The 23,309-nt window shown below is 37.8% G+C and overlaps 4 protein-coding genes across 4 annotated transcripts; 1 reads left to right on the forward strand and 3 right to left on the reverse strand.

The window, feature by feature from the left end:
- The first annotated feature begins 1,121 nt into the window (after nt 1-1,121).
- On the forward strand, nt 1,122-2,801 carry LOC113779718 (heavy metal-associated isoprenylated plant protein 39-like). Its single transcript, XM_027325414.1, has 3 exons — nt 1,122-1,331; nt 2,003-2,078; nt 2,177-2,801. Exons 1-3 carry the CDS (start codon nt 1,317-1,319, stop codon nt 2,497-2,499), a joined length of 414 nt encoding a protein of 137 aa, XP_027181215.1. The 5' UTR covers nt 1,122-1,316; the 3' UTR covers nt 2,500-2,801.
- Nucleotides 2,802-6,842: 4,041 nt separating this feature from the next.
- On the reverse strand, nt 6,843-9,469 carry LOC113779291 (1-aminocyclopropane-1-carboxylate synthase). Its single transcript, XM_027324839.1, has 4 exons — nt 9,114-9,469; nt 8,868-8,999; nt 8,627-8,787; nt 6,843-8,201 (listed from the first exon to the last, which is right to left on the reverse strand). The coding sequence occupies exons 1-4, from the start codon at nt 9,285-9,287 to the stop codon at nt 7,202-7,204; spliced, it is 1,467 nt and encodes a 488-aa protein (XP_027180640.1). The 5' UTR covers nt 9,288-9,469; the 3' UTR covers nt 6,843-7,201.
- A 4,903-nt stretch (nt 9,470-14,372) lies between these two features.
- On the reverse strand, nt 14,373-17,663 carry LOC113779292 (2-C-methyl-D-erythritol 2,4-cyclodiphosphate synthase, chloroplastic). Its single transcript, XM_027324840.1, has 3 exons — nt 17,091-17,663; nt 16,795-16,925; nt 14,373-14,828 (listed from the first exon to the last, which is right to left on the reverse strand). The coding sequence occupies exons 1-3, from the start codon at nt 17,458-17,460 to the stop codon at nt 14,595-14,597; spliced, it is 735 nt and encodes a 244-aa protein (XP_027180641.1). The 5' UTR covers nt 17,461-17,663; the 3' UTR covers nt 14,373-14,594.
- Nucleotides 17,664-18,329: 666 nt separating this feature from the next.
- LOC113779923 lies at nt 18,330-22,657 on the reverse strand. Its single transcript, XM_027325709.1, has 4 exons — nt 22,225-22,657; nt 19,515-19,575; nt 18,852-18,913; nt 18,330-18,747 (listed from the first exon to the last, which is right to left on the reverse strand). The coding sequence occupies exons 1-4, from the start codon at nt 22,306-22,308 to the stop codon at nt 18,658-18,660; spliced, it is 297 nt and encodes a 98-aa protein (XP_027181510.1). The 5' UTR covers nt 22,309-22,657; the 3' UTR covers nt 18,330-18,657.
- Between the last annotated feature and the right edge of the window lie 652 nt (nt 22,658-23,309).

Consider the following 23,309-nt stretch of genomic DNA (forward strand, 5'->3'; position numbering starts at 1 on the left):
CAACTCGAAGGTTACGATCAATAGCAGAAGCAAAGGAGGGTCCTACTCCTACGGGAGTCGCTATCCTCTAATAAAACCAACCGAGCTTAGGTTCAACTAAAATCACAAATTAGAGAGATGGATTTATCATCTCATCAACTAATATTAATTGAAAATTCGAAATTGGTGCCCTCACTGAGCTTGTCACCTTCTTGTCCTACTTAATCCGTCGCAAGTGCCATCGTCATCCAATTCAACAGCTTGTCAATCTGTTTAGTTAATTAATTAATTCTATTATGTAATGTAATTATGCCTAAATCAAGGTAATTACATATAGGAGTACGCAGAAACATTTCCTCGAGTAGGTTTTGATTATATCACAAAAAAGGGTACCAGCTTATGATTCCGCCAGTTGGGGCATTCGACCCCGTTTATGGATGACTATTGTGCTTCAACTCGATTGACCTTCATTATTTTTCTCCTTAATCTTCACCAAATTGGATTTGAATATCATTAGGAAAGCAGCAAGTTGGAGATTCGCAAGATCTTTTGGCCAAGTCTCCTTGGTCCAAATGATTGGATACACGTTCCGTAAAAACCATGGAACTCGGGAAGCTTCTTATTATGTACAGAAACAGTTCAATTTTCTATCTTCCAAGTAGCTAAATTTCAAAATTTATACTCAGACCAGAAAATTAAACGAATTGGTATAGATTATTAATGATTAAAAGTCTTTTTGTTCATCATCTTAAAACAGCGGTCCGGTTCTTGTTCAATTATACGTAGTATACACAAACAAAGCTTGAAAATGGTTTGACCCGAAATGATTTGTTATATATATATAGTATATACGTGGAGCAAACTTTCTCCTTAGAAAGAGAGGAGGAGGAGGACCGAGTCACCCCTTGTAGACCAGTAACATTAAATGCCTTGCTTGAGACGGTGTTTAATTATCGACGTATTTTTTCTCGACGGACATGAGTAAGGGTTGACCAGCACGTCCATTTTTATAAAGAGTCCATCATTAGCCTCTTCTCCGTGTTCAACAAGCAAATGCCAACCATCTTCCTTTTTCATGATTTCGTCACCTCCATAATTCTTTTTCTTTTGGGTTGTATATATATACTAGTATAAAAATTTGCATGGTTACTAAAAAACGACAATGACTTTGATAATTTGACACTAGTACTACGAACATTTCATATTACACATTTCCTGGTTCCCATCCTCATTTCTCAGTTTTTTCTATTGCCCGTTGGCGAAACCTCTCCATAATTCTCAAGTCTTCGGTCAAGTTCCCTCCCTCTCTTTCACACACACACACGTACAGAGCAAGCATGGCTGATATGAAGGTGCAATTTCCCTCTCTTTCTAGTAAATTTCCTATTGATTCTGTGCTTATTTGTTTTATACTAACTATCAATTTGTTCTTTGATCATCACTTTCGGTTTAGTTCGCTTGACAGACACATCTTGCACATAATATTGCTCATCTTAGTAGACTCTGATGTAATATATCACTGATTTATTTATAGATATTCTTTCAAAACTTTCCTTCAGGGGTCATCCATGATCCTCACCCAAATTTCTCAGTGAAGAAATCAATAAAGTATAGTTAACTTTCACCCTTCTTTTCAGGGGAAAAGAAAAGAAAAATGTTTAAAAAACCCAACTTTATCCCCATGCACAGCTCTTTTTCTTTTTCCCTGAACATGATCTTTTTTTGTTTTGGAGCATAAACTTTTGGGTTCATTTTCAAGTGCCGGTCCCTAATGATCTTGTTCTCTTCCTGTTGCATTTTGATGCCAAATAAATCCCCACTTTTGTAAGATCTGTGGGCCTCTGGATACAGTGAAAACAGAGAACCTTTAACTTTCTTCTCCTCAGACTTTTCTATGGTCCAAAAATTTAGCTGATGTCAATTTCTATAGATTCACGAAGATTGAAATCTTTAGAGATCGCAGACAACTATTGTTTTATGTTTTTGCCTGGGTTCTGACATTAGTTACTTTCACTGGACTCAGAAAGTGGTGGTGAAATTGGGCATACATGATGACAAAGATAAGCAGAAGGCCTTGAAAGCAGTTTCCAGCCTCTCAGGTACTACGAGATGATGACGTACCCCAGTTGAATCGAATTATAGATGGGATTTGTATGTTATTCAAGATTTTACTGACAAGATCTTTTTGTTGATTCAGGCATTGATTCTCTTTCTATTGACATGAAAGAGAAGAAATTAACGGTGGTTGGGGATGTTGATCCGGTTGATGTGGTTAGCAAATTGAGAAAATCCTGGCACACGGAAATAGTGACAGTAGGGCCGGCAAAGGAGCAAGAGAAGAAAAAGGAAGAACCCAAGAAAGAGGAGAAGAAGGATGATGGGAAGAAAGACGAAAAGAAGTCTGAAAGTGAACAGATTGCTGAGCTTTTGAATCGTTACAGGAGCTACAATCCCTATTTGACACAGCAGTATGTTGTCCACAGCGCAGAAGAGGATCCCAATTCTTGTGTCATCTGTTAAAATTTGACAGCGTGGATTTTGGAGAGTTGATGGTTATGGTTCTGGTGGACTTAAAAATCCTAGCACTACTTTGATTTTGTTTATACATATGGAGGATATGAAGTATAGAGAGGGTAAATTATTGGTATATGGAAGGAATAAATTTTGTAACTAAGTATTACTATTTTGTGGCTTAATTCCTTGGAGATTGTTGGCATAACGAGGGAGGATGCATTCTCCTTCCTGGATGAATTTGTTGCTATTGCATTGTAGATCGACCCGAAATGATACATTTTATGCATAACGAAGTTCTTGAAATTCACTAAGAAAGAATCGAGTTTGACACAAATGCATGGCATGAGAGCTTCTTGTCAAATGTGGATTTAATTATAGTGCTGTTGAGATATATTGCTTTCGTCTTTTTACTTCACATATATCAAATCGTTACGTTACATTATATTTTTCTACAAAAGCTCTTACAAATAGCAATCCAAATGACGTATCAGAATCCAGAGCCAAGACTTGATTAAAGAATTTTCAGACCCTCGGGTTGCTCAACCGACATTCCTAATTGATCATCCCATTATATTGCTTTTCTTGACAAATCACCAGTAAAAGCCAGAAAACGTCACTGTCGAGTGTTAAAATTTGATTACAACCTACCAGAACTGCACTGCGGCTGCTGGTATTTTTTTAAAATTGGAATAGTTCTATAATTCTATACAATAATCTCCTACGCACTCTTCTTATGCAATACAAAAGCAACTATGAACAGTGACTAGCAGTTTATCATCCTCCAAAGCAACATCCACCAAGTTTTTTTTTTTTTTTTTTTTAATTTTTTACAGTGTCACATTATGATGAAAACGCATGTTCAACTTCAACCCCGGCAATTTGAAGAAAACATGTGTTCAACTCCGGTAAAACTGACCAAGATGCAGAAACTTTGAAGTGAAGAATTTAGAAGTACCACACAGATGAGTTGTTTCCTATCGCTAAACTTTTTTGAATATTCAATCGTTTTTCTTAATGAGCAGCTATTAAACAAGTGGCATATTGACTTTTGATCCCTCGTCTCTAAGAACGCATATCTTCAGCATCATATCGCTGAACTTTCCGGCAGGTCCCTCAACTATTCATTTTGCTTGATTTTGGCCTCCTCTCAACTATAAATGGTTGCAAATAAACACTTGAATAATATATATATATAAAAAAGAGCTTAATTTAAGGATTTCTGTCAATTTTGGACATTAAATGTAACGGAATTAGGGACAAAATTGACGAAATTGAAAAATCAACTCACAATTTGATTAAAAAACCCAACTATATTAAGTCAACTAATAACATGGAGTTTAATGCTTCTTCCTTGTTCTTTATCTTCCACCTTCTCTACCCCTAACTTGATGAAACAATCAGTCAACGAGACTTTTTAGCCTATTTTCATGGGTTGATTTTTTTGGGCCTAATTCCGTCACCTCTGACGGCCAAAGTTGACAGAAGCCCTTAAATTAAAATTTTTTTTCTTTTGTTCAAGAGTTTATTTGTGATAATTTATAATTGAGAGGCCAAAATCGTACAAAGGCAACAGTTTAGGTGCTATTTAGAAAGTTTTCTCCATCAAAATCGGTTTTATATATGGGGCATAAAAATACAACTTCGTGATTTATACAGAATGCTTAAATTATCGAATGAATATATGGCATGGTAATGGGATAGTAGGCATGGTATGGATGGATTTAGCTGTATGCAGATGACTTTGTTATCTATCTCGAGTTTAGGACTCGGTTTCAGCAATGATACCCTTATTAATTACCTTTTGTTGTTGTGGGATTAGGATCGTTGCCATAGATAAGTAGAAACTTGCTATCGTATTGATCAAGGGTTCCAATATTAATGTTGATCAAGGATTGCTAAAACTTGAAAGGCACACAATCACATGCAAAATTTAATCAGTGGTAGTTAGAGCCATAATTAGGTTCTGCTGATGCCAGTAAATAAGGATCAGGCTGAAGGAAAGAACAAATAACTCGCACTAAATTATTATCCTACCAGAACATATATAGTTCAATTGATTTTCCCTCCAGAAGGATGATCAAAGGTGGCTTCAGTCAAGAACCAGACAATGCCGTCTTTCAAGTTCCGCAGCTATTAGGTGTTAAACATTTTTTAATTGACCTAATCTGTTCGGCATATATATGTTTGTGAATGAGGTGGTCCATAAGTTTAAGTTTAGTTGGACAAGGAATTAAATAGAGTAATTAGTTAGGTATTGTGTGAAGAAGTCTCTGCACAGTCAATATTTCCATGATGCTTCTTATACCGTTTTCTTTAGGATCCACGAATTATGCCTCCACTTTCATCTTTTAGTTTCGTTTATAATATGCATCAAACCCATCCATACAAATCACTTGCAAACATATATATATTTACTGTTATTTTTTATTGCTGTTAAAACATGGAGTAAAAGATTCCTGCTAGGGAAATATGGATTTAACAAATTGATTCTGCTTCAAAACGTTGAAAGTTGATGCCAAAAAAGAAATAAAGAGAAAAACTTTGAACCAAATAAAATACAAGATTAAATAAAGTCTGGTTTCCAAAATGTTGAATAGCCAATACCCATAATCTATACTAATATAAATGATCTGGATTTCCAACCTGGCCATACGATACTAAACAAACAAGGTCAGCAATTTAAGCAATACTCACAGGAGAACTGGTCCACTTCGAAAACATTAATACATTACCATATGATATCTTCCTACTTATTAGTTATTAAAAAAGAGAAAAAGTCTTCGATTATTTCTATTTTCCACTGTTCAAAAAAAAAAAAAAAACACCAACTAATAGATAGTTGAATCAAAGCAGGTTGAGTAGTCTCTCATGTAGAGAGACAATAAGGTCTGTGATTTTCTTATTTTTGTTCGTATGTGAAATCATGATGCAGATTTTCCCTCTGATGATAGGCATGAGGACTAATAAATAATCTTGCATCGTAATCATGTAGCAGTACGATACATAATCACTTATAAATTTGAAAAATCAAATCATTTTAGATAAAGATTTATTAAATAAAACGGGGTTATTTTCATGCCACGTTATCTTTAAGAGTTTCCTGAATTGCGTGTTCCTCCTCTTTGACCACCAAATTTCCCTCCAACACCACCTAAAATTAAATGTGCAGCACTACATAAGCATACCACCAATCACGCTTTCTAGATCCCAACATTTTTACCAAAATAAACTACATAGAAACCCTTGGATTCAACGTTTCTTATACTATTTTTTTTCTTACAGGGTCATAATGAAGATATGATACCATTCTGATATCTTTTATATTTCAGGTGAAATCTTGACTTATAATCCCAACATACCATTCTGATTTCTTGGATGTGAGCAGTAGTGAAACATGATGATGCTACAAGATGTGTATGAGATAATTCTATATATTCAAACTAAAAATGAAGAATTGAATGAACAGAAAAAGCTTTAATTTTTTTTGTTAGAGCATGATTACTATTATTATTTTTGTAAAGAGTTATTGAGAAATTGAAAAAAAAAAAAAAGAAATTAGTGGAAGTCCAGCCACCCTGCTAATAATGTACGTTGACAAGTCTTAAGCTTCTACTATTGTGCAAGCATAATTAAAACATGTACATGTGTAATTCCTCAAGGAATTGTAAAAGTCAGTCCACAAGAATTCTAATTTCTGGAAAGGTTTGAAAACTATGCCTCCAACACAGCAAAACGTTCATAAGCTCGCCTTATTTATTTATGCAAAAACACATGTGTCCCTTTTACGCTTATTTATTAGCAGTAGAAATATATGATGGGTTGAAGAGGATTGTGACTCCAGATTTTTAGATTACCATATTGACAGATTTTCGCAATTGACTAAACGTAGTTTTTTTTTAATCTAACGACAACAATTTACGCTACTTCTGTACTGTAACATTGGAGAGCCCAACTGCCATGTACAGGAATTAGGGAACTATATATAAGTGCGCTGCTACATTCTTTGAAATTTTTGAACAAAACAAGTAGAATGTTTCCTTTGAATCCCCAAACAATCTAGTGTACAGGGCCACAGGGCAATTGGACCAAAATTTCAATGGTTGACCAGACCAAACGTAGGTTGGAGAAATCAAAATCTGACGGTGACTATGTCAAAATTGGATAGAGATCTCTAATTCCTGTATCCAAATTCATGTTTGACCTTTTGGTGCCTTTCGTGTTAAATCTAAACCAAGGGGTTAATATATATATTCTACGGTTGACAAGTATACATACCACCATAGATAGGATTTTACCCAAAAAAAAAAAAAAAAAAAAGAGTCACACACTCGCACTACATATTAAAATGATGGAAAAATGATAAACTTTCATTTCAGAATCCTGAAACTATTGCTATTACAAAAATGATCTGTTACTAATAGCTTGAAACAATTGAGCTTCCTTCGTTTAACTGATCAACTGGAAGAAAATAATAACAAAGAAACAAAAAACAATGAGGACTGAAGGGCAAGGAAAACCAAGGTACACAAATGAATATGACAATAATAAAAGCATTTGATGCAATTTGCACGCATCAGATGGCCAAAAAATGCCTGTTACGTGTTTGTATGATACAGCAAAGAATCAACAACTCTCTTTTCAGTTATCCAGAAAGGGTTTCGAGTATTCACTCAGGAATCTTTGCTATATGATCTGATCAAGAAATGATTTATGTAGCCCGAACCAAAGGTGAAGCCATCGGGGAGTGAGGGGACATCATATGCGATCCCATCACCCTTTCGTCCAATCTGCGGAAAGATAAGCTGAGTTGAAGTTTGCTGCTTCCGCAGCGACTCTTTGGAGTTGTTGGCTCTGTTGCCTTGCCCTGAACAAGCACAAATTTGTGGATCCTTCTGAGAGCAACCCTCACACTTTCGTCGTCCATGTTGGCAAAGCAAACTCTGAACCATCCTGGTTCTGAGCAATGGAAAGATAAGCCTGGTGAAACATTGAGCTTGACTTCATGTATTATGATCCTCCAAAGTTCCATTTCTGCCTCAAATGTGGACTCCCTGAGGAGTCTCCTTAAGTCCATCCAGAAATAAAGGCCCGCACTGCTTTTTAAGGTGCCAATGCCTACTTGAGCAAGTCCTCTTGTGAAAAGACCATGCCTTGCAGCTAATCTCTCTGAGCTCGTGGAAATGATTTTGTCCATAAATGCTTCGTCCGATAACATTGATGCAATCAGATGCTGAGTTTGTGTTGAAACAAGGCCGAAACTCGACATTTTTCTAGCACAGCTGACAACAGCGTCATTATATGAATACAAAATGCCAACTCTGAATCCAGGGAAGCCCAAGTCCTTGGACAGGCTATACACAAGATGTATGAGATCACGGTTGCATTGAACATCATGCTCAATTATTTCAGAGATGCTGATGAATTCGGGCTGGCTGAAGACGGTGGCAGAATATATCTCATCACAAATCAAGTGGATATTTTTGTCATTGATGAATGTGACTATATCAATCAAAGTTTCCCTGTCAAGAACAGTTCCCAATGGATTTGATGGATTATTTAAGAGGAACCCCTTTACTCTGATGTTGGCTTCTTGAGCTTTCTGATAAGCAGCTTCCATGGATTCTTTAGTGACCTTAAAATCATTGGAGCTGTGACAAACAATTGGAAGAAGTTGCATCCCTGTTCGCCACCTCAAATCCCGATCAAATCTGCAACAGAATACCAAAATAATCTTTTAAACAAACCAGGGATTCAGATATTCATAATCGTAAGCTATAGTTATAGGTAGTAGCGAGTAGTATTAATAGATACTTCCAAGAGTCACTCTCGTATTCGTCGAAAGTTTGAATTACGGCCAAGTGGCTTTAAGGGATTCTTAATCAGAGGACCTACCAATTTGTCTTTAAGTTGAAAAGTTGTTCTCATATGCATCAAGAATAACTTAATTGGAAATGCCATGATAATTCCTATCTGATTAGAAATTTTCTAGTGGAAGTTTCGAAGGACTTCGGGATCACTTGGACGTTAATTGACCAAGGAAAACATATACTTGTCGTATCAAAACTAGACTAATCAACATCAAAGGGGGGAAAAAGTTACAGCAAGAAATTTTACTAGAAGATAATTAACTTACCCTGGATAATATGGTGTGGGTACCAAAAACGCATCTTCAGGGTCAGCTAAACAGAAGGCCAGAGTTTCATGAGCTCCGGTTGCCCCACCACTCATCACAATGCGGTTGGGATCGAACTTGACTCTGTCACCTCTCACCTTCTCCATGAACCTTGCTACAGCCTGCAGATTCGTATGTCACAGTCAGCGATTTTAGTAGATTATTATGTAATTGAAGGCCATGAGGTCTTTTGAGCATTTACATTTCTGAACTCTGGCAAGCCATGATAATCTTGATAGATAGCAACTTCCATGAATTTGTTCGCTCCTTCTGCTGTGCAAATGGAAGCCTCTGGATTGTTCAGAACCCATTCCTCGATCAAATCAAAGCATAACTACAAAAACCACAAAAAAGATACGATTGTTAATTGACTTCATCATCACATTTTGCCTCTACAAGAATGAGCTTCGAGGCTTCAAGGGGGTAATTGCTGGAACAAGTTCTGTACCTGATTTTCTGCGAGTCCCATCTGTATAACACCATTAGGATTTCTGGTGGGATGGTAAGGATCACTATCATATGCCTTCCAACCATCAAAATAAGGCGAGTTTTCGCCATGTCCATCGTTGGTTGCCATCTTCGACAAGAGTTGTTGTTGTTCGTTTTTCAAACTGAACTCCATTGTTTTGCTTGAATTTTCAAGAAAACTCAACCAACTTCTCCAGACAATGAATGAAGAAAGAATGAAAAAAATGGCTATATATCAAGAAAGAATGAAGAATGCAGTGGCCTTGTCAAGTGAAGAATGAAGAGAACGGTTGATTTTAGAAGAGATTACAGTTGAAGTTGGTACGTCTTTGCAATCTTCTAATTCTTAGATCTTTATCATGTGTATACCCAGATGATGGCTATTTATACTTGTTGAGTCTCGATCGGCAGGAATAGAAGACTTGAGGTAATGAGAAGGTTCCCACGAAAGGCGACCCACTAAAGCCATAATCCCAGTTTTTTATTCAAAGCCAAAACCCTGTTAAAATTAGATTTTCTTGGGCGGCTTTTAAACTGAAATTTATTTCGTTAATAGGATACTTGGAAAAGGTTTTGGGGCAAAAATTTATGTTTTGGGGGTCGTTTCTTTGATAATGAACTCAAAAACAATACCAAGTAGTCTGTGTAGGTCACTGATCACACATAGCATGTCCAGCCAAATTGGGCAGGTGATGCGGAAGTTCCTCTGTTATAGTCACTCGGGTAGAACCTTCAAGGTGTACTACATACCCGTAGTCAATAAAAGAGAACCTTCAAGGTATATTATCACTTCCTTATTTCTGCCACAGAAATTTTTTCGGATTTGCGATTCCTACAATCATAGATTTGATTGCAGGTACAACTGATAAGAGGGAGGCACTCGGATTAAAATTGGGTAGCCAAAACTAATTGTGAGATACAATAAATTAAACAACTTAAAGAGAGATTTTAGTCAAATTGACTACTCAATTGTGTAGTGGAAATTAAAATGACATCTCTACTGGGAACTAAGATGACATACGGGCTGACGCAACCAGCCTTGAAAAACTTTGGTCAATTTAACGACAGTGAAGGCACATCAGAACTGTGTTAAGGACACTCATAGTTGGTAATTTTTCAAAGAAGAAAAAGCAAAAAGAATGGCCATATGGTATTTGTTTAAGCGTTTCACACAAGTGATGGATTCACTGTACAAGAGCAACAGCATAAAATATATCACTAATTTACACAAAAAAAACTGCATTTGGTTTCTGACATCAGCATCGCCAATTAATCTACCAGGATTAATCATTGCTTTAAAGGACTCTTGCAGTTGGAGACTTCAAAACTGAATAACCCACGTATGTCTAGAAGATTCAAAATCAAAAGAACCTCTCCAGATTAATCTACAGAATTTGAAGTGGTGTTAGTCGCTCGATACAGATGAACAAAATGTGCCTCCATCCCCTCCTTTGACTGCAGGGCTGCTGCTACTTCTATGATCTTACGTATTGTGTACCTTCCTTCCCTTCATCTGTTGCAATCCAATTCCTGCAAACAACGATAACATTTGTATAATCTAATCTATTGAGAAGCCTACAGAGAGGCCGTATAAGGGATTAACAGGTATACAGATCTAACTAGATCACAGAAATACTATAGCACCACCTTTGAATTATTTTCGCTGCAAGTGGAGTTTGAATCCCCGACCTACAGTCTAAGAAGGAACTCGAGTCCCTTTGACTATTACATTTGAACGGACCAAAATTAATGGCACCAATATTGAAATCTACATAGACTAACTTTTGAGACATTCTGATTTGTGCAATAATAACTCCTAACCAAAGTCAATAATTCCTCAAGTCCCGGTCTCTCACTTTTGCATAATACTCCCTATGTGATTAGAAGATACGTCTACCCATTTATGGATGCGTACAAAAAAGCATCCACCAAAGTCACCGACTAACTTTGGCAAAAACACATTGTGTTGAATGTTGGTTGCTGTGCTGAATACATCATAACCTAGCTAGGCAGTTACTTGTTTGGATCAGCAACAAAATGGTCGGTCAACACATGATTCATGAACTGGATAGATTTGTTGCCCCAGTCAATGTCATCGACGTGTTCCTTGCCTTGTGCGACCAGCGTTTAGGTTAAAAATTTTCGAACCCTAGTAAAAATTTGAAGGGAGCAACCGAGCAAGAAACACAACAATGTGATCCTTGGCCGTGTAACAGAGGGAGGGTTGAAACTCCAGAGTCCGACTGATACCCAAATCCAGCATTGAGAAGGACGACAGAATCTTTCGTACCATGTACGTCTGTCAAAAGGGTTACCATCTTGTCGGTTGATAGAAACACAAATCAGAAAGGAAAACAAAGGAGGGTCATTAGGGTCTGAGTCCGCAAACCACTCCGATGCTTCAAGACGAACAAATGAAGGATTGGGGTTGAGCGCTCCGACCAACTCCCATGCTTAGGTTAGTGGCAAGATATATTTTTTTTGTTAGTTATCGCGATTATGTATCGTATATCATCGGTAATACACTCATTGTACTTGTGATCCTGTGATAGGTTGCTCTGTTTTTTGGTCACCTCTTGGCTCTTGATTTGCTTCGAACCCCTAATGCTAGCTAAGATCTATTTCAAGGTGGAAAAAAAATCCCCGCACAAAAATAGAGTGTTCCTTGCAAAACGTATGCATGCGAAAAGTGTCAAAGGGTGTGCCAGATTCAATGTTTCTTGTAGGTTTGAGCTGTAAAATATATCCACATATGCCACCTTATGTTTCACAACATATAAATTCCTCTTGTCGTGTCAAAAAAGAACTGCATTAAGTTGGCGAAACTTTCCTCGTGTTACCATAATTTGGGAATATTTGTGTGTCGTGAGATGGAGACTTCCAAATTATTTTTTACAAAAAAGGTGAAGGAGAGGGATACAAGAAAATCTTGGCGGAATTGCATTGCTACTTGCTCGAAATAAATGTCAAACTCAATTAAGCTACATTATCGAGTGGTCCTCTGGCGTCGTGGAAATGTCCCGAAATGTCAAATTCTATCTTCCTTTTTATTTGGAGAATTGTAAATTCAGCATAATTGTTCCGGCCACGTTGGTGGTGGCTGTTTTATGTCTAGAGAATAAATGAGGTCCTCTAGATTATTCAAGGCGTCTCGTGGGTGTCTTGGTCGGTTAAAACTTCTGAATTCTGGTTGTTTGGCCAATTAGCATTCTTTTGGTTAAGGTTTGTAGAAATGTAGACAACAGGTTCTTGTCAAAGTCAATATATGGCAATCTTGTCAGAGTTGAAAGGTCTAACTTCCCCCCTTCCTTAGTCAAAATTTAAACTAGTTAAAAGCTAAAACATGGACCATGTGTTATTCTTATTCCTTTTCCTCCTAGAAATATTCTCCACCGGAGTAATGATATCCAGGATTAAAGAAATGCTAAACCGGCTTTGAGAGGACTTTTTTTTTTGTTGCAACGATAACAGTTGTATAATCTATTCTAGTTTAATCTAAGGGGAAGGGGAGTCAATGAAGAACTCCGTCAAAGGAAACCACCCGAAAATGACAGCCACAATTAAGTGACAAGTTTGGTGGGAAGTCAAGGGTTCATCCCAAGACTTATATTACCAACAAACCAAGAGGCTGTTGGCTTTGAGAGTACTTTTGAACTAGAGAAAGAAAGCGGAATGGTAAAAATTGGAGACAGTTTTTCGCGAAGAGAAACAAGCTAAGCCCAAGTATGCAAGTGACACAGATTAGCGGTCAATGTTTAGATATGTTTTGGTGGGTAGGTTATTGATCGAGCTCTTAATCATCTGTCCAAGTAGTTTTTTTTTCTTTTTTTTGTCGAAACGATAAATTCTATAGATTCTTTGGGGGAGGGGAACCTTTGGGAGAGAGGAACCTAAAGAGTTTAAAGGGAATCCGGTACTCCAACTCTGCATTAGGAGGAGGGAGATCTAAAAAGGTCAAGAGGAATTTGATGAACCAACACCGGTTCAGACGGGTGCTTACGCACCTGCTAGCGAAATATTTTCAGGAAAGTCTAAATTAGAATGCAGATCAAGGGATTTGGTTAACTTGATCTCTTAACCTACACCAAATGAGAGCTTTAAAGCTCTTTTGGTAGCCAACTGTTCAAAGTTTTGCAGTAACTAGTCGGCATCTTTCTTCAAGTTCTCTTGTACATTTTGGCTTCATACATTTGTCTTAGAGATTCTACATTTACTCTTCTCCAGTCTTATTTGAGAAAGTACAGGAAGTCAAGATCGACAGTGACAAAACATTGTGGAGGAAAAGAATTCAGAAACTACTGCAAGGCACTAACCAAAGTTGGATCGGATAGAATCAAAGTCTGTTTCATCCTCCTTGGGATTCAATTGCCAGGCAGGCTTCCACATCCACACCGTAACAGCATAAATGACACAAGCTCCCTTTCTTTTATACTGTTACCAGTCTACTAGTAGATGAAGGAATCTAAGCCATTCCTAAACAAAGATGCATTCCAAATAAACTACGCGCTAAGAAAAGAATTTGACTTCGTGGCTGGGAACAAGAGAGGGCACAGGAACTGGTGGCGATCTTATTAACAAGCTTGCGGCTGTCTTTCATACTACAAAACCTGCAGAACTTGGGCTTCAAATAGCGCTAAGATCAGTCAAAATCGACCGATAAGGGGACATGGACCCGAAAACAAGATCTTGCTATATTGTCTATGACATGAACTAACAGAGTAGATATGAATTCACCTCGTGGAACCAATCACTTGAACAGCCAATTAAATGGTACAACTTACTTTAATTCTTAGTGCAGGACATGCCATGGACAATCACGGAATTTATATAGACGTGGAAATAACGAGAAAGGATGACTACGAAGAGGTGCCTTTTTCCCCCTTTTCCATTCACTAGCTGACAAATTCATGTAGGTTCCCACTTCCCACTTAATTTGATATTGTCAAAAAATACAAAAGTAGATTTTGCCTTCTAATTGCAATTCCATTTACTCACTGATAAACAAAGAACCCGAGACTTCCATCAGTTTCTGTAAAAATGACGCATGCTTTTTTCCCTGACATGGGACCCTTAAAGTGCTTACTACGAGGATTTTAATTCAGCAGCAAATATTCAAGTGTTGGGTGCACGGTACATTATTGAAGCAGATATAATAGTATGACTATAGTATTGACTTTTCGAGTATAGAATTCGCTACGTTTGGGATGGGAGAGGAAGGGGAAAGGGGAAGAGAGGCGGAGATAGTGAAAACACGAGGACATTCAAACTAGAAAAGATACACAAGTCTAACTTTGATACGCAGGTAGAGAATATTTAGGCTGAATTCATCCACGTGCGCAGTCAACTCAACTCCTTTGACATCAGGACCATGGACTTTGGACATTCACGAGGAGTATACATTTAAGTTTGACGACTTCATGAAATTATTGAAGATAACTTTTATTTTGAAACCTATTATCTGCTACTTCCTCATAAGAAGCACCACAGTGTGTGCCGCAATACTCCTATTCTCCCCAAGGCTGTCAACCTTCTCATGAGTTTTTGCTTTCAAATTCACAACAGAAGGATCCGCGCCAAGCAGCTCGCACAAATTGGACCTGATAACCTCCTTGTGGGGGCTCAATTTTGGCCTTTGCAAAATCAAAGTGGCATCCAGGTTTCCTAGTTCATAACCTGCCTCATGCATCAGCCGCACCTGATATAGATCATATAGCAGAAATTCGTTCGGTTATACTTATACAGAAACAGTCAACAAGCAAATTTGATCCTCTGCCGAGGAACTACCTAAAAATCAGTAGAACAGATATCTCATTCACCAACTGACAAGAAATTTGTACGCTTACTTGAGCATCTATGCTGTAGACCAAAAGACTAAATGGTCCTATCTCCTGATCCTTCTCCCAGTAAAATTTGTCAATCGAGGATATTGTCTTGAAATGATCCAAATGTATGTTATTCAGGACCAACTTTTGATAATATACATTCTGACACCTCAGTATAATTTGTGGGGACACTAGGACAGATGAAATCTAATGATTATTCTTCTCCAGTGATATATGGTCTAAGAACCGGGCTAAGCGAGGATATTAAAGCTATGGGTGAACATATTGTCACATAAACCAGATACAATTAAGGCTCAAACATGGGGCACGCCACTTCTAGTAAACTTTAAGCAAGTTATGAAAGTTCAATTATATCGAGGCCATTTGAAGATGGCCAAACAGTTTCAAAAGTTTATTAGGCTACTACTGTGGTTTACCTTCGTTCTCAGGCATCTGAAAGTCCTCATCGCCTGAGATTGATATCGGTCGTGTAAAAGTATAGGTTGTAAGAATGCAGCTTAATTGTTGTATCTTTTCTTTTTTTTTTTTGTAAGTATTTTTGCATGATCTTAACGTTCCATCTAATCTTTACGACCATGATACTTTAGCTTTGGAACCAACTCCCTATGTTCTCACTTGACAGTTGTTACTGACACCCCTCCTACCCATTTTCTTTCCTCATCTTCATTTCATCCCTGGTAACTAAGCTGAACAACACACAAAAGAAAGTTATAACCGAACATCACATTTTCTTAGTCACATGTCAAGAAGAGAGACTATTTGAACGGAGAGCAAAAATCTTATAGCTTAGGTGATTTTGCATTCAAACAGTAGGCAAAACGATCCAAAGGTTTGTGCATTACATCATTTCTACGTTTTTCTTCTCTCCTTACTTCTTTTTCATTTTTTTTCTGATGAAAGTTGTACAGTAAAAACAATCTTTCAAATAAACTATGCGGGGTAAAAGCAAGAATTCTTCCAGATACAATCTTTTCACATCTTTGACTTGGTCATTTGTAGACCAGGACAATAATTCGTAAAATCAAACATGGAGTCAACAGTTGAAACTCTAGTCCATAATCCCAGCTTCACCTAGTAAAACTTTCTTAACAATCTGATTCAAAAGAATACAAGCTTGGAATTCAATTCCTGTTCTGAACAACAAAACTAGCATTTCTAGAAATATACGTAGTAACTTTGTAAGACTAATTAACATCCGCAATCCCACAACTTCGACTAATCTCACTCAACACAACAAACCACATACCCATACAAGACCTTAAGATGCAAACCAAGATCAAACTGGCTATTAAGAAAACAGGAACCAACCAAGTATCAATAACTCATATTATTCAGAAAGATAATGGGTAAAACTTCAGCAAGTACTCCAGTTCTAACTTCTACCAACCATAGGTACCCCTTCAAGCAAGAATTCTGCAATTGTACTCTTTATCATCTCGAATAGGTAGCCATAACAATTCACTTTAGCAAAACAGCTAATATATCATCATTTCCTAGTAGTGATCTGCTATTAAATTCAGCAGAAGAGTAGCTTTAAGATTATTCTCATAGCGCCATACAATCAAACTCAGAAATAATCAATGTGCAACTCTGAAAATTTTTAATGCAGCAAAAGTAAATGTTAAATTTTTTTAGCAGTAGAGAGAGAGAGAGAGAGAGAGAGAGCAGCATAGCTAATAGCCCGTGAGCATGACCATAATACCAGATATGTATTAGTTACCTGACCCAGAGAGGCCAAGGGTAAGCCCGTCATTATATATTTTACATAATAATATAGCTGGGGCTGTAGCTGAAAGGATTTTGTAATTAAAAACTCACGGCTTCTCTGATGAAAACAGAAGACGCAGCGCCTTTCCATTTAGGATCCGAATCCGGAAATATCTGCCCGATATCTGGTAAACCTAAAGCTCCCAAAATTGCATCCACCACACAATGCAGCAACACATCACCTACAGGTTACGACCCAGCCACAGCTTAATTATTAGTAGAAAATTACTGCAAAATTAAAGTAATAAATTCATCCTTGAACATAATATAAGCAAGCAAAAAAGAAAAAAAAAGTCAAAGCTGTGGTAATTGAAGAGAAATAGAAGCAGGAGCAGCAATAATATTACCATCGGAGTGAGCTTCGCAGCCTCTTTCATGAGGAATATTGATACCTCCGATGATCAGAGGGTATCCAGGTTCCAAGCGGTGAAGATCGAAGCCGTGACCGACGCGGAAGGGTAGGGATTTAGATGAAGCGGCAATAGTGACTTGAGGGTCAGCTTCCACGGCGGCGCTGGTGGCTGAGACTACCAGTGGCAGTGGCTGCGAATGTTGTTTACTCGCGGACCTGAGAGCAAACGACGACGTCCGATTCAAGCATCTGGTGACAGTACACATCCGAGGAGGAGGAGAAAGAAAGTGGATAGAGCAGTCTCCTCTGGTGGTTTTGAAAGGAATTTTTGCGGTGGCAGATAACGTCGTCGTGGCCATAGCCATTGGCGGGAGGGGTGTCGGTGACTCTGCGGCGTGGTTTTGGGTGATTTGTTGGTGGGGATACTGATACTGGTATCGGTCAGCTGATGAGGTCTCAGGTCATTCGCGGTTGGCGGGTGGGCATAGTCAATTTAATTTAATCGGATGTTTTTGCTTTCATGTTTTTTGAGAGGGAATCATTCCGGGGGCTCAGCTCGTGCTGCACGGGAATTTAGGATTTGGATTTATTCTGACACACGTGAGACGTGTTGTCTTCTACTTGTACTGTTTATTTTGACCGTTGAAGGCTTGAATTCTACCCCAGAAGAAGGAAGTGAAAAAAAAAAAAAAAAAACACGTTGAATTATGTGGCTGCTGCAGCTGCCTTTGCCCTTCGCCCTTTCACTTTTGCATCAGCAGCCTCTCAATTTTTTTTTTTTTAAAAAAAGTGTAACGGTAAGCTCCCACAAATGAATATAATAGACTACGTGCCTGTGGGAGTTTAAAAGGGACAATTGCAAGTGCAAAACTAAGCTTGACTAGCAATTGTTATATACTACTATTGCAAAGGCTAATTGAGAGAGGTTCCTCTTCCAAGCTACCCTCGAATCGATTGATATGGAAAGAGCTCATGAATTCTTGATTGTCATTTTATTGTCATAAGCCAAAATCGACCAAAAAAAAAATTCTTTACTTTTGAACACAAATAGGAATTGTAGTATTGTAATTTCTAGTTTTGGATGGGATGGATGGATGGATGTGCGCATACATGCCAGCCCGCAAGCTAATATGAAGAATATTAGCAGCACTGAGCAAAAGGCTCCAAGAGGGAAACAAGAACCAGAGAGAGAACAGAAAGCTAAACAAGATTGCGGACAGCGATCAGATATTGCTTTGGTGGAGATTGCACAAGGATCATGTATAAGAGTTCAGGAAACTAAAAGATTCCCAAGAGAAAAGCCAAAGTCGCAGAACATGGACTATAGCTAAGATATCAATGTCCAGGATAAGGCTCATCTCCAGATGCAATTAACTAAGCAGCTGTGAGACGATCCAGCTATATATATAACCTATTACATCTCATACCATCAAAGTTGGCAGTTTGAGAAGTCTGCTGGTAAGTAGAACAAGTCAACTAACAGTTTACAGCAACAGCGGCCAAAACCTATACTTGGTGGAAAGTATCTACAACCAGATCTTAAGACTTTCAGCCATAAAATCTCAGAAGGGAGATTCAGCAGTTGAAGTCCTAGGATGCTTGAGTCCTTGATCTGTGATCAAAATTTCAGATGCAGGCCTCTTAGATCTCAGCTGCAAAAACCAAGCAACATGAGCGAACTCGTCCACCAAATGTCAAACTTTTACAACTTCACACAAACTTCTATATATAGGCATACAATGCCATATAACCTAACCTTGTCTTCGGTGCGCTTATACATGTTCCTCAGAAGTATATTTCTTGATTCTGAAGCTATCACTGGAAATTGAGTTTCAAGACAAGTCAATGATGCTGCTGTCATACTTGCAATATAAATTAAACAAAGTTCAAAGCAATGTGACCATGAAATGTTCCAAGTACATATATCTGTGCAGTATAATCACTGAAGGGCAAGGCTTTCTGGCTCAGAAGCCTACCAGTAACACCCTTGTATGAATTTATTCTAACATGGAGATCAAAAATAACTTCAGGTAAGCAATTCAGTCCAACCAAGAAGCTACTGTGTCAAAAAGTTTGCGAGACAGAAAGGGAGTCATAGATTAAGGGATTCTCAACTAATCATAGTGCAAAATATAACAAACTAAAGAAGATGGGCCAGATTTTGTATGAAAGGATATCTGATAAACGTTACACAACCAACTAGTTGAAGATATCTCAGCCCAAATACTGCATCTTTTTCCACGACCAGTCAAAACTCGTAAATGACAATGTGAGATGAATATACATATCTCCTCTCAAATACTAAATCTTTTTCCAAAGTCAGTCAAATTTTCATAAATGACTCAATGACAATAACTGGAAGCACAATGAGATAGAACTAACGTGATCTTTATCAATTTGTATAATTGACGTAAATTACCTTGGTTAGGTGGTGGCTGGCACCTATCATGAGTTGGACAATATGTAACAGGTGTCATTCTCTGTGAATGAGAAAATACAGATTTAGCAAAGAGAGAAACCATGTTCTTTTCCATTGGTGATACAGTTCTATTTCTCAGGGAAAGAGAGAAAAAGGACTAGTTTTCATGTGTCATAAATTCCACATTTAAAGCATAAGGAAACATGGAAAGCTATCAAGTTAATGGATTTAAGAATAAAAAAGCAAGGTGGACATTTTACTAAAAATTAAGGATTTTTAACACACGATACAAGGTACAAAAAGCGAGAGGAAGACATAAAGCACAGTTCTTAAGAACTAGGTTGAAGCTAAACAAGCAGAGATAAAGATACATATAGTGCGATTAGTCTAGCTTAGAGATTCAGAGTACTGAAAACTTCCTTAAATGAAAGGTTAGGATTAACTTATTCTGCTCTGCAGAAAATGAGCGAGAATTACTAATTGCAGTCAATATTTTCTAACTTTCGGTCTACAGTTGCTATGAAGACATAGATTCAAGGTGCCGATTATATTGGACTTTCTGATATCAGTCACTTGTATACTTTGAAGTAATTTAACTGCTAACAGATAGGGGACCCCAAAACCTGGCAAAGTTCAATTGCTTCTTTTAACCATCACTGCAACAATGCTGCATGACTTGTTTTAACCATCATATTCATGGCTTAATATGTTAAGTTAATCCTTCCTCCAGAAGACTGGAGTGTGGGTTGATGTGAAGGCCAAAGTTTTATGAAACATCTTTTGTCCTGAGCACTATAAGAAGTTCAATAATACCGTCCTGCAGGGAGCATTTGTATGCTCATAAGCATCATTTCTTAGCCATCCCCTGCAAAGATTAAAGATGAAGAAAGCCAGAATTCAAGAAAACACAAGACCACAACTGGCTCATATTTGACAGGTACATTTGAAGGAACACCTTTTAGTGATGTATCTTATTCCTCTTATAGCTTGCATGTTCAACAAAGTGTACAACTTGTGATTGTTGAATCATTATCACTCTGTGAGTTACAAAGTTTAAAGCTATGGAGACAGGTATTTCCTGGACTTGAAGGTATAGAGGAAATTTCTGCTAGGTAAATGTGCCGCTGCCCTCAGAATAGAACCTGACAATAACTTGTTACTTTGTCATCGTTAATCACCTCAATACGGGTTCCTACTGTCTTACCTCCTGATAAACCACTTAGTTTGAAAAAAGTTCACTTTTGCACAAAATTTATTTCTTGGCACCCCAAAGTCTGATCTTTAGCTATACTTTGAGCAAGTGACAAAATCGTCAGCCTTTTAGTTCAGAAGAATCTTCTCAAGTTAATGGTTCCTAGACATGCTCTCTAGACCTGTTTCTATTCAGAAAATATACGGCTTGATTTTGTTTTCCAAGTTGGACGAGCTCTAAGATATCCTCAGCTGACAAAAAGACATCGTGCAACTGCAGCCATAAATGCTGATTCCAAAAGTCAAATAAAGTACATTGCCTCTATCCACATTAAGAAATGTGCTCAACATGTCAGACAAGTGTAGAGCACCATGGAGTAACTAACAGATTACTATGACCATCACCAATCTAAAATGTTGATTCATTACCCGAAAAGCTGGAGCCCAAGTCCTGTGCTACTCAGACATTAGGTGAGCTCCAAGATATCTACAACCGACAAAAAGAAATCGTGCAAATGCAGTAATAAATGCTGACAGCAAAAGTAACATAAAAATGCTTTGCCGTTATCAGCACTACGAAAAGTGTTCAACATGTCAGACAAGTGTAGAGCACCATGAAGTAAGCAACAGATTACACTGATCATCACCAATCCACAATGTTGCTTCATTACCCAAAAAGCTGGAGCCCTAGTTACATTCCATTCTCATGCACCTGATTTGAGGTGACATGCATATTGATAAAAGTCTAACCTTTACTCAAAATGATTTACAAACAGACACGACAAACCGCTTTACTCACATTGCACATCAACCAACTGAATTTAAGTCAAATGTACATTGGCAAAAGCCTAACGATTGACAACATCAAATAATTCAACAAACAGACAGAACATAGTCGGCACAAATCATGCTTGTTTCGTATTAATTCCTGCACCAAAAGAAATCCATTCTGATATTTTTCTTGACAAATAAAGAAAGGATGCAGCAAAGTTGTTCTAGATTTTGAGGCACATAGCACCAATCATGCCCCAAAGGATGGATGAATGCTGCTCATGGCATATAAAAAACTAGTCCAAGCATCAAGAGTAACCATCACTGTCAGCAAGCAGGAATCAAATTTAAGGAGCCTCAACAAACAGAGGTCAATTAAACGGGCGTATAACGTAATGAAATTCTTCAGATTCCAGTCCAACTACCCGAGCATAATAAGAACTTCCAAAACATGATACACACAAAAATCATCCTAAAATGCAAAGCCTCCTCCGCCCAACCCATCCCACTAAAACCTTACAGCATGAGGGAACCTTTTGTCCACCTCCGCCCCTCCAACCAACACCCCCCCCCCCCCCCCCAAAAAAACCAAACAAAGAAAAAACATAAAGGGTAACCATAATCAAGAGCAGAATAAAAATAGACTCAGCCGACCAACTATAATCAAACAGATTTCTCTAAAAACCAAAAGGTTCGCAAAAATAAGAGAAAGAGTGGATTTTTATGAAGTTACAGAAATTCCACCTACCGAAGGGCTTGAAGGATCAGATGGTCGGAGTTGGCTGAAGTTCATAGGGTCGAAAGAAGGCCAGTCACCAAGCATTGACCCCATCCGATCACCGGAAAACCTCTGCAGTCTGCGCCTGGAATCCTAGTACTAGAAAAAAATTGCCGATGATGCCTCAGGGTTTCAGGTACACATAGCTTGCTTATATACACTCTCAACAACAATGCCACGAGGCGGTAAACTGAAGAGTAGCAATTGACAGGTGGGCTTATGGACTAGCTCGGCAAGGCAAGTAGTAATAGTTGTAGTGGGATTTGTATCAAGTTAAAGGAGGAAATATTTATTATTACTGCTGGCACAACTAGTACAACCAGTATGGAATGCCAATCCCATTACCTCTGCTTTTGGGTTTGGCATTCATTGGGGGTGGGGGATTGGATTGGAATTGGAAGTATCTGTTGAATTTTACATTTTAACTGTACTATATATTTTTTTATATGTATATATAAAAATATCCCGGGTCTGTTCTTTTTCTGCCGTCTGGTTCTAAGCAAAACTTGTGTGTGTTTCAGCAAGATGGACGTGAGCGTAAAAGTTACTCGTCAATGGCTTGGATTCTTGGTGAACGTTAAAAGTGGTAGGTCTGTGATCTGATGATTTTGATGGAGCTGAGACTAGGTTATATTGAGCTCAACTTTGGTGATTCTTTAGCTAGAATATTCAAGAAGTGTTAACATTTTTTTAAAAAAAAGTTTTACCAATTTCTTTTACAGGATTGAGCAATAAAGTTTTGTGGAAAGAATGTGCTAAAAAAATTTGAAATACTTCTGTAATGTGAATTATTTCGTGAAAATTAGAATCTATACTTCTCAAAGCATCCTAAACTATGGTTTGGTTTCTTTTCCCAAATTGATTGTTTGCGTCCAAAAGAATAATCCCAACATAACAAATTATGAGCCTGTTTTGAATGGTGTGTTTGTTTGGCATTTGGAAGAAAACAGACGATCCAAACATGCCCTATTATATTGCTAGAAAGTAAAAGTAGTGTACATGGTTTGAAAACAAAAGTAAGAGTGAGAATTGGAAAAAGGAAAATTCTCTCATTT

The sequence above is a fragment of the Coffea eugenioides genome, chromosome 8 (genome assembly GCF_003713205.1).
Source record: "Coffea eugenioides isolate CCC68of chromosome 8, Ceug_1.0, whole genome shotgun sequence".
Classification (NCBI taxonomy): Eukaryota; Viridiplantae; Streptophyta; class Magnoliopsida; order Gentianales; family Rubiaceae; genus Coffea; species Coffea eugenioides.

Coding starts and splice junctions, on each gene's coding strand:
- LOC113779718 (XM_027325414.1), top strand. Junction 2,079..2,176: donor AGCAGTTTCCAGCCTCTCAG/GTACTACGAGAT, acceptor TTGTTGATTCAG/GCATTGATTCTCTTTCTATT.
- LOC113779291 (XM_027324839.1), bottom strand. CDS start 9,287: ATGGAGTTCAGTTTGAAAAACGAACAACAACAACTCTTGTCGAAGATG. Junction 9,000..9,113: donor TGGGACTCGCAGAAAATCAG/GTACAGAACTTG, acceptor TGGTTTTTGTAG/TTATGCTTTGATTTGATCGA. Junction 8,202..8,626: donor CCCACACCATATTATCCAGG/GTAAGTTAATTA, acceptor ATTCTGTTGCAG/ATTTGATCGGGATTTGAGGT.
- LOC113779292 (XM_027324840.1), bottom strand. CDS start 17,460: ATGGCTATGGCCACGACGACGTTATCTGCCACCGCAAAAATTCCTTTC. Junction 16,926..17,090: donor CTGCGAAGCTCACTCCGATG/GTAATATTATTG, acceptor CGTAACCTGTAG/GTGATGTGTTGCTGCATTGT. Junction 14,829..16,794: donor CTGTTTTCATCAGAGAAGCC/GTGAGTTTTTAA, acceptor GATCTATATCAG/GTGCGGCTGATGCATGAGGC.
- LOC113779923 (XM_027325709.1), bottom strand. CDS start 22,308: ATGGGGTCAATGCTTGGTGACTGGCCTTCTTTCGACCCTATGAACTTC. Junction 18,914..19,514: donor CCAGCCACCACCTAACCAAG/GTAATTTACGTC, acceptor CTCAATTTCCAG/TGATAGCTTCAGAATCAAGA. Junction 18,748..18,851: donor ATAAGCGCACCGAAGACAAG/GTTAGGTTATAT, acceptor TGGTTTTTGCAG/CTGAGATCTAAGAGGCCTGC.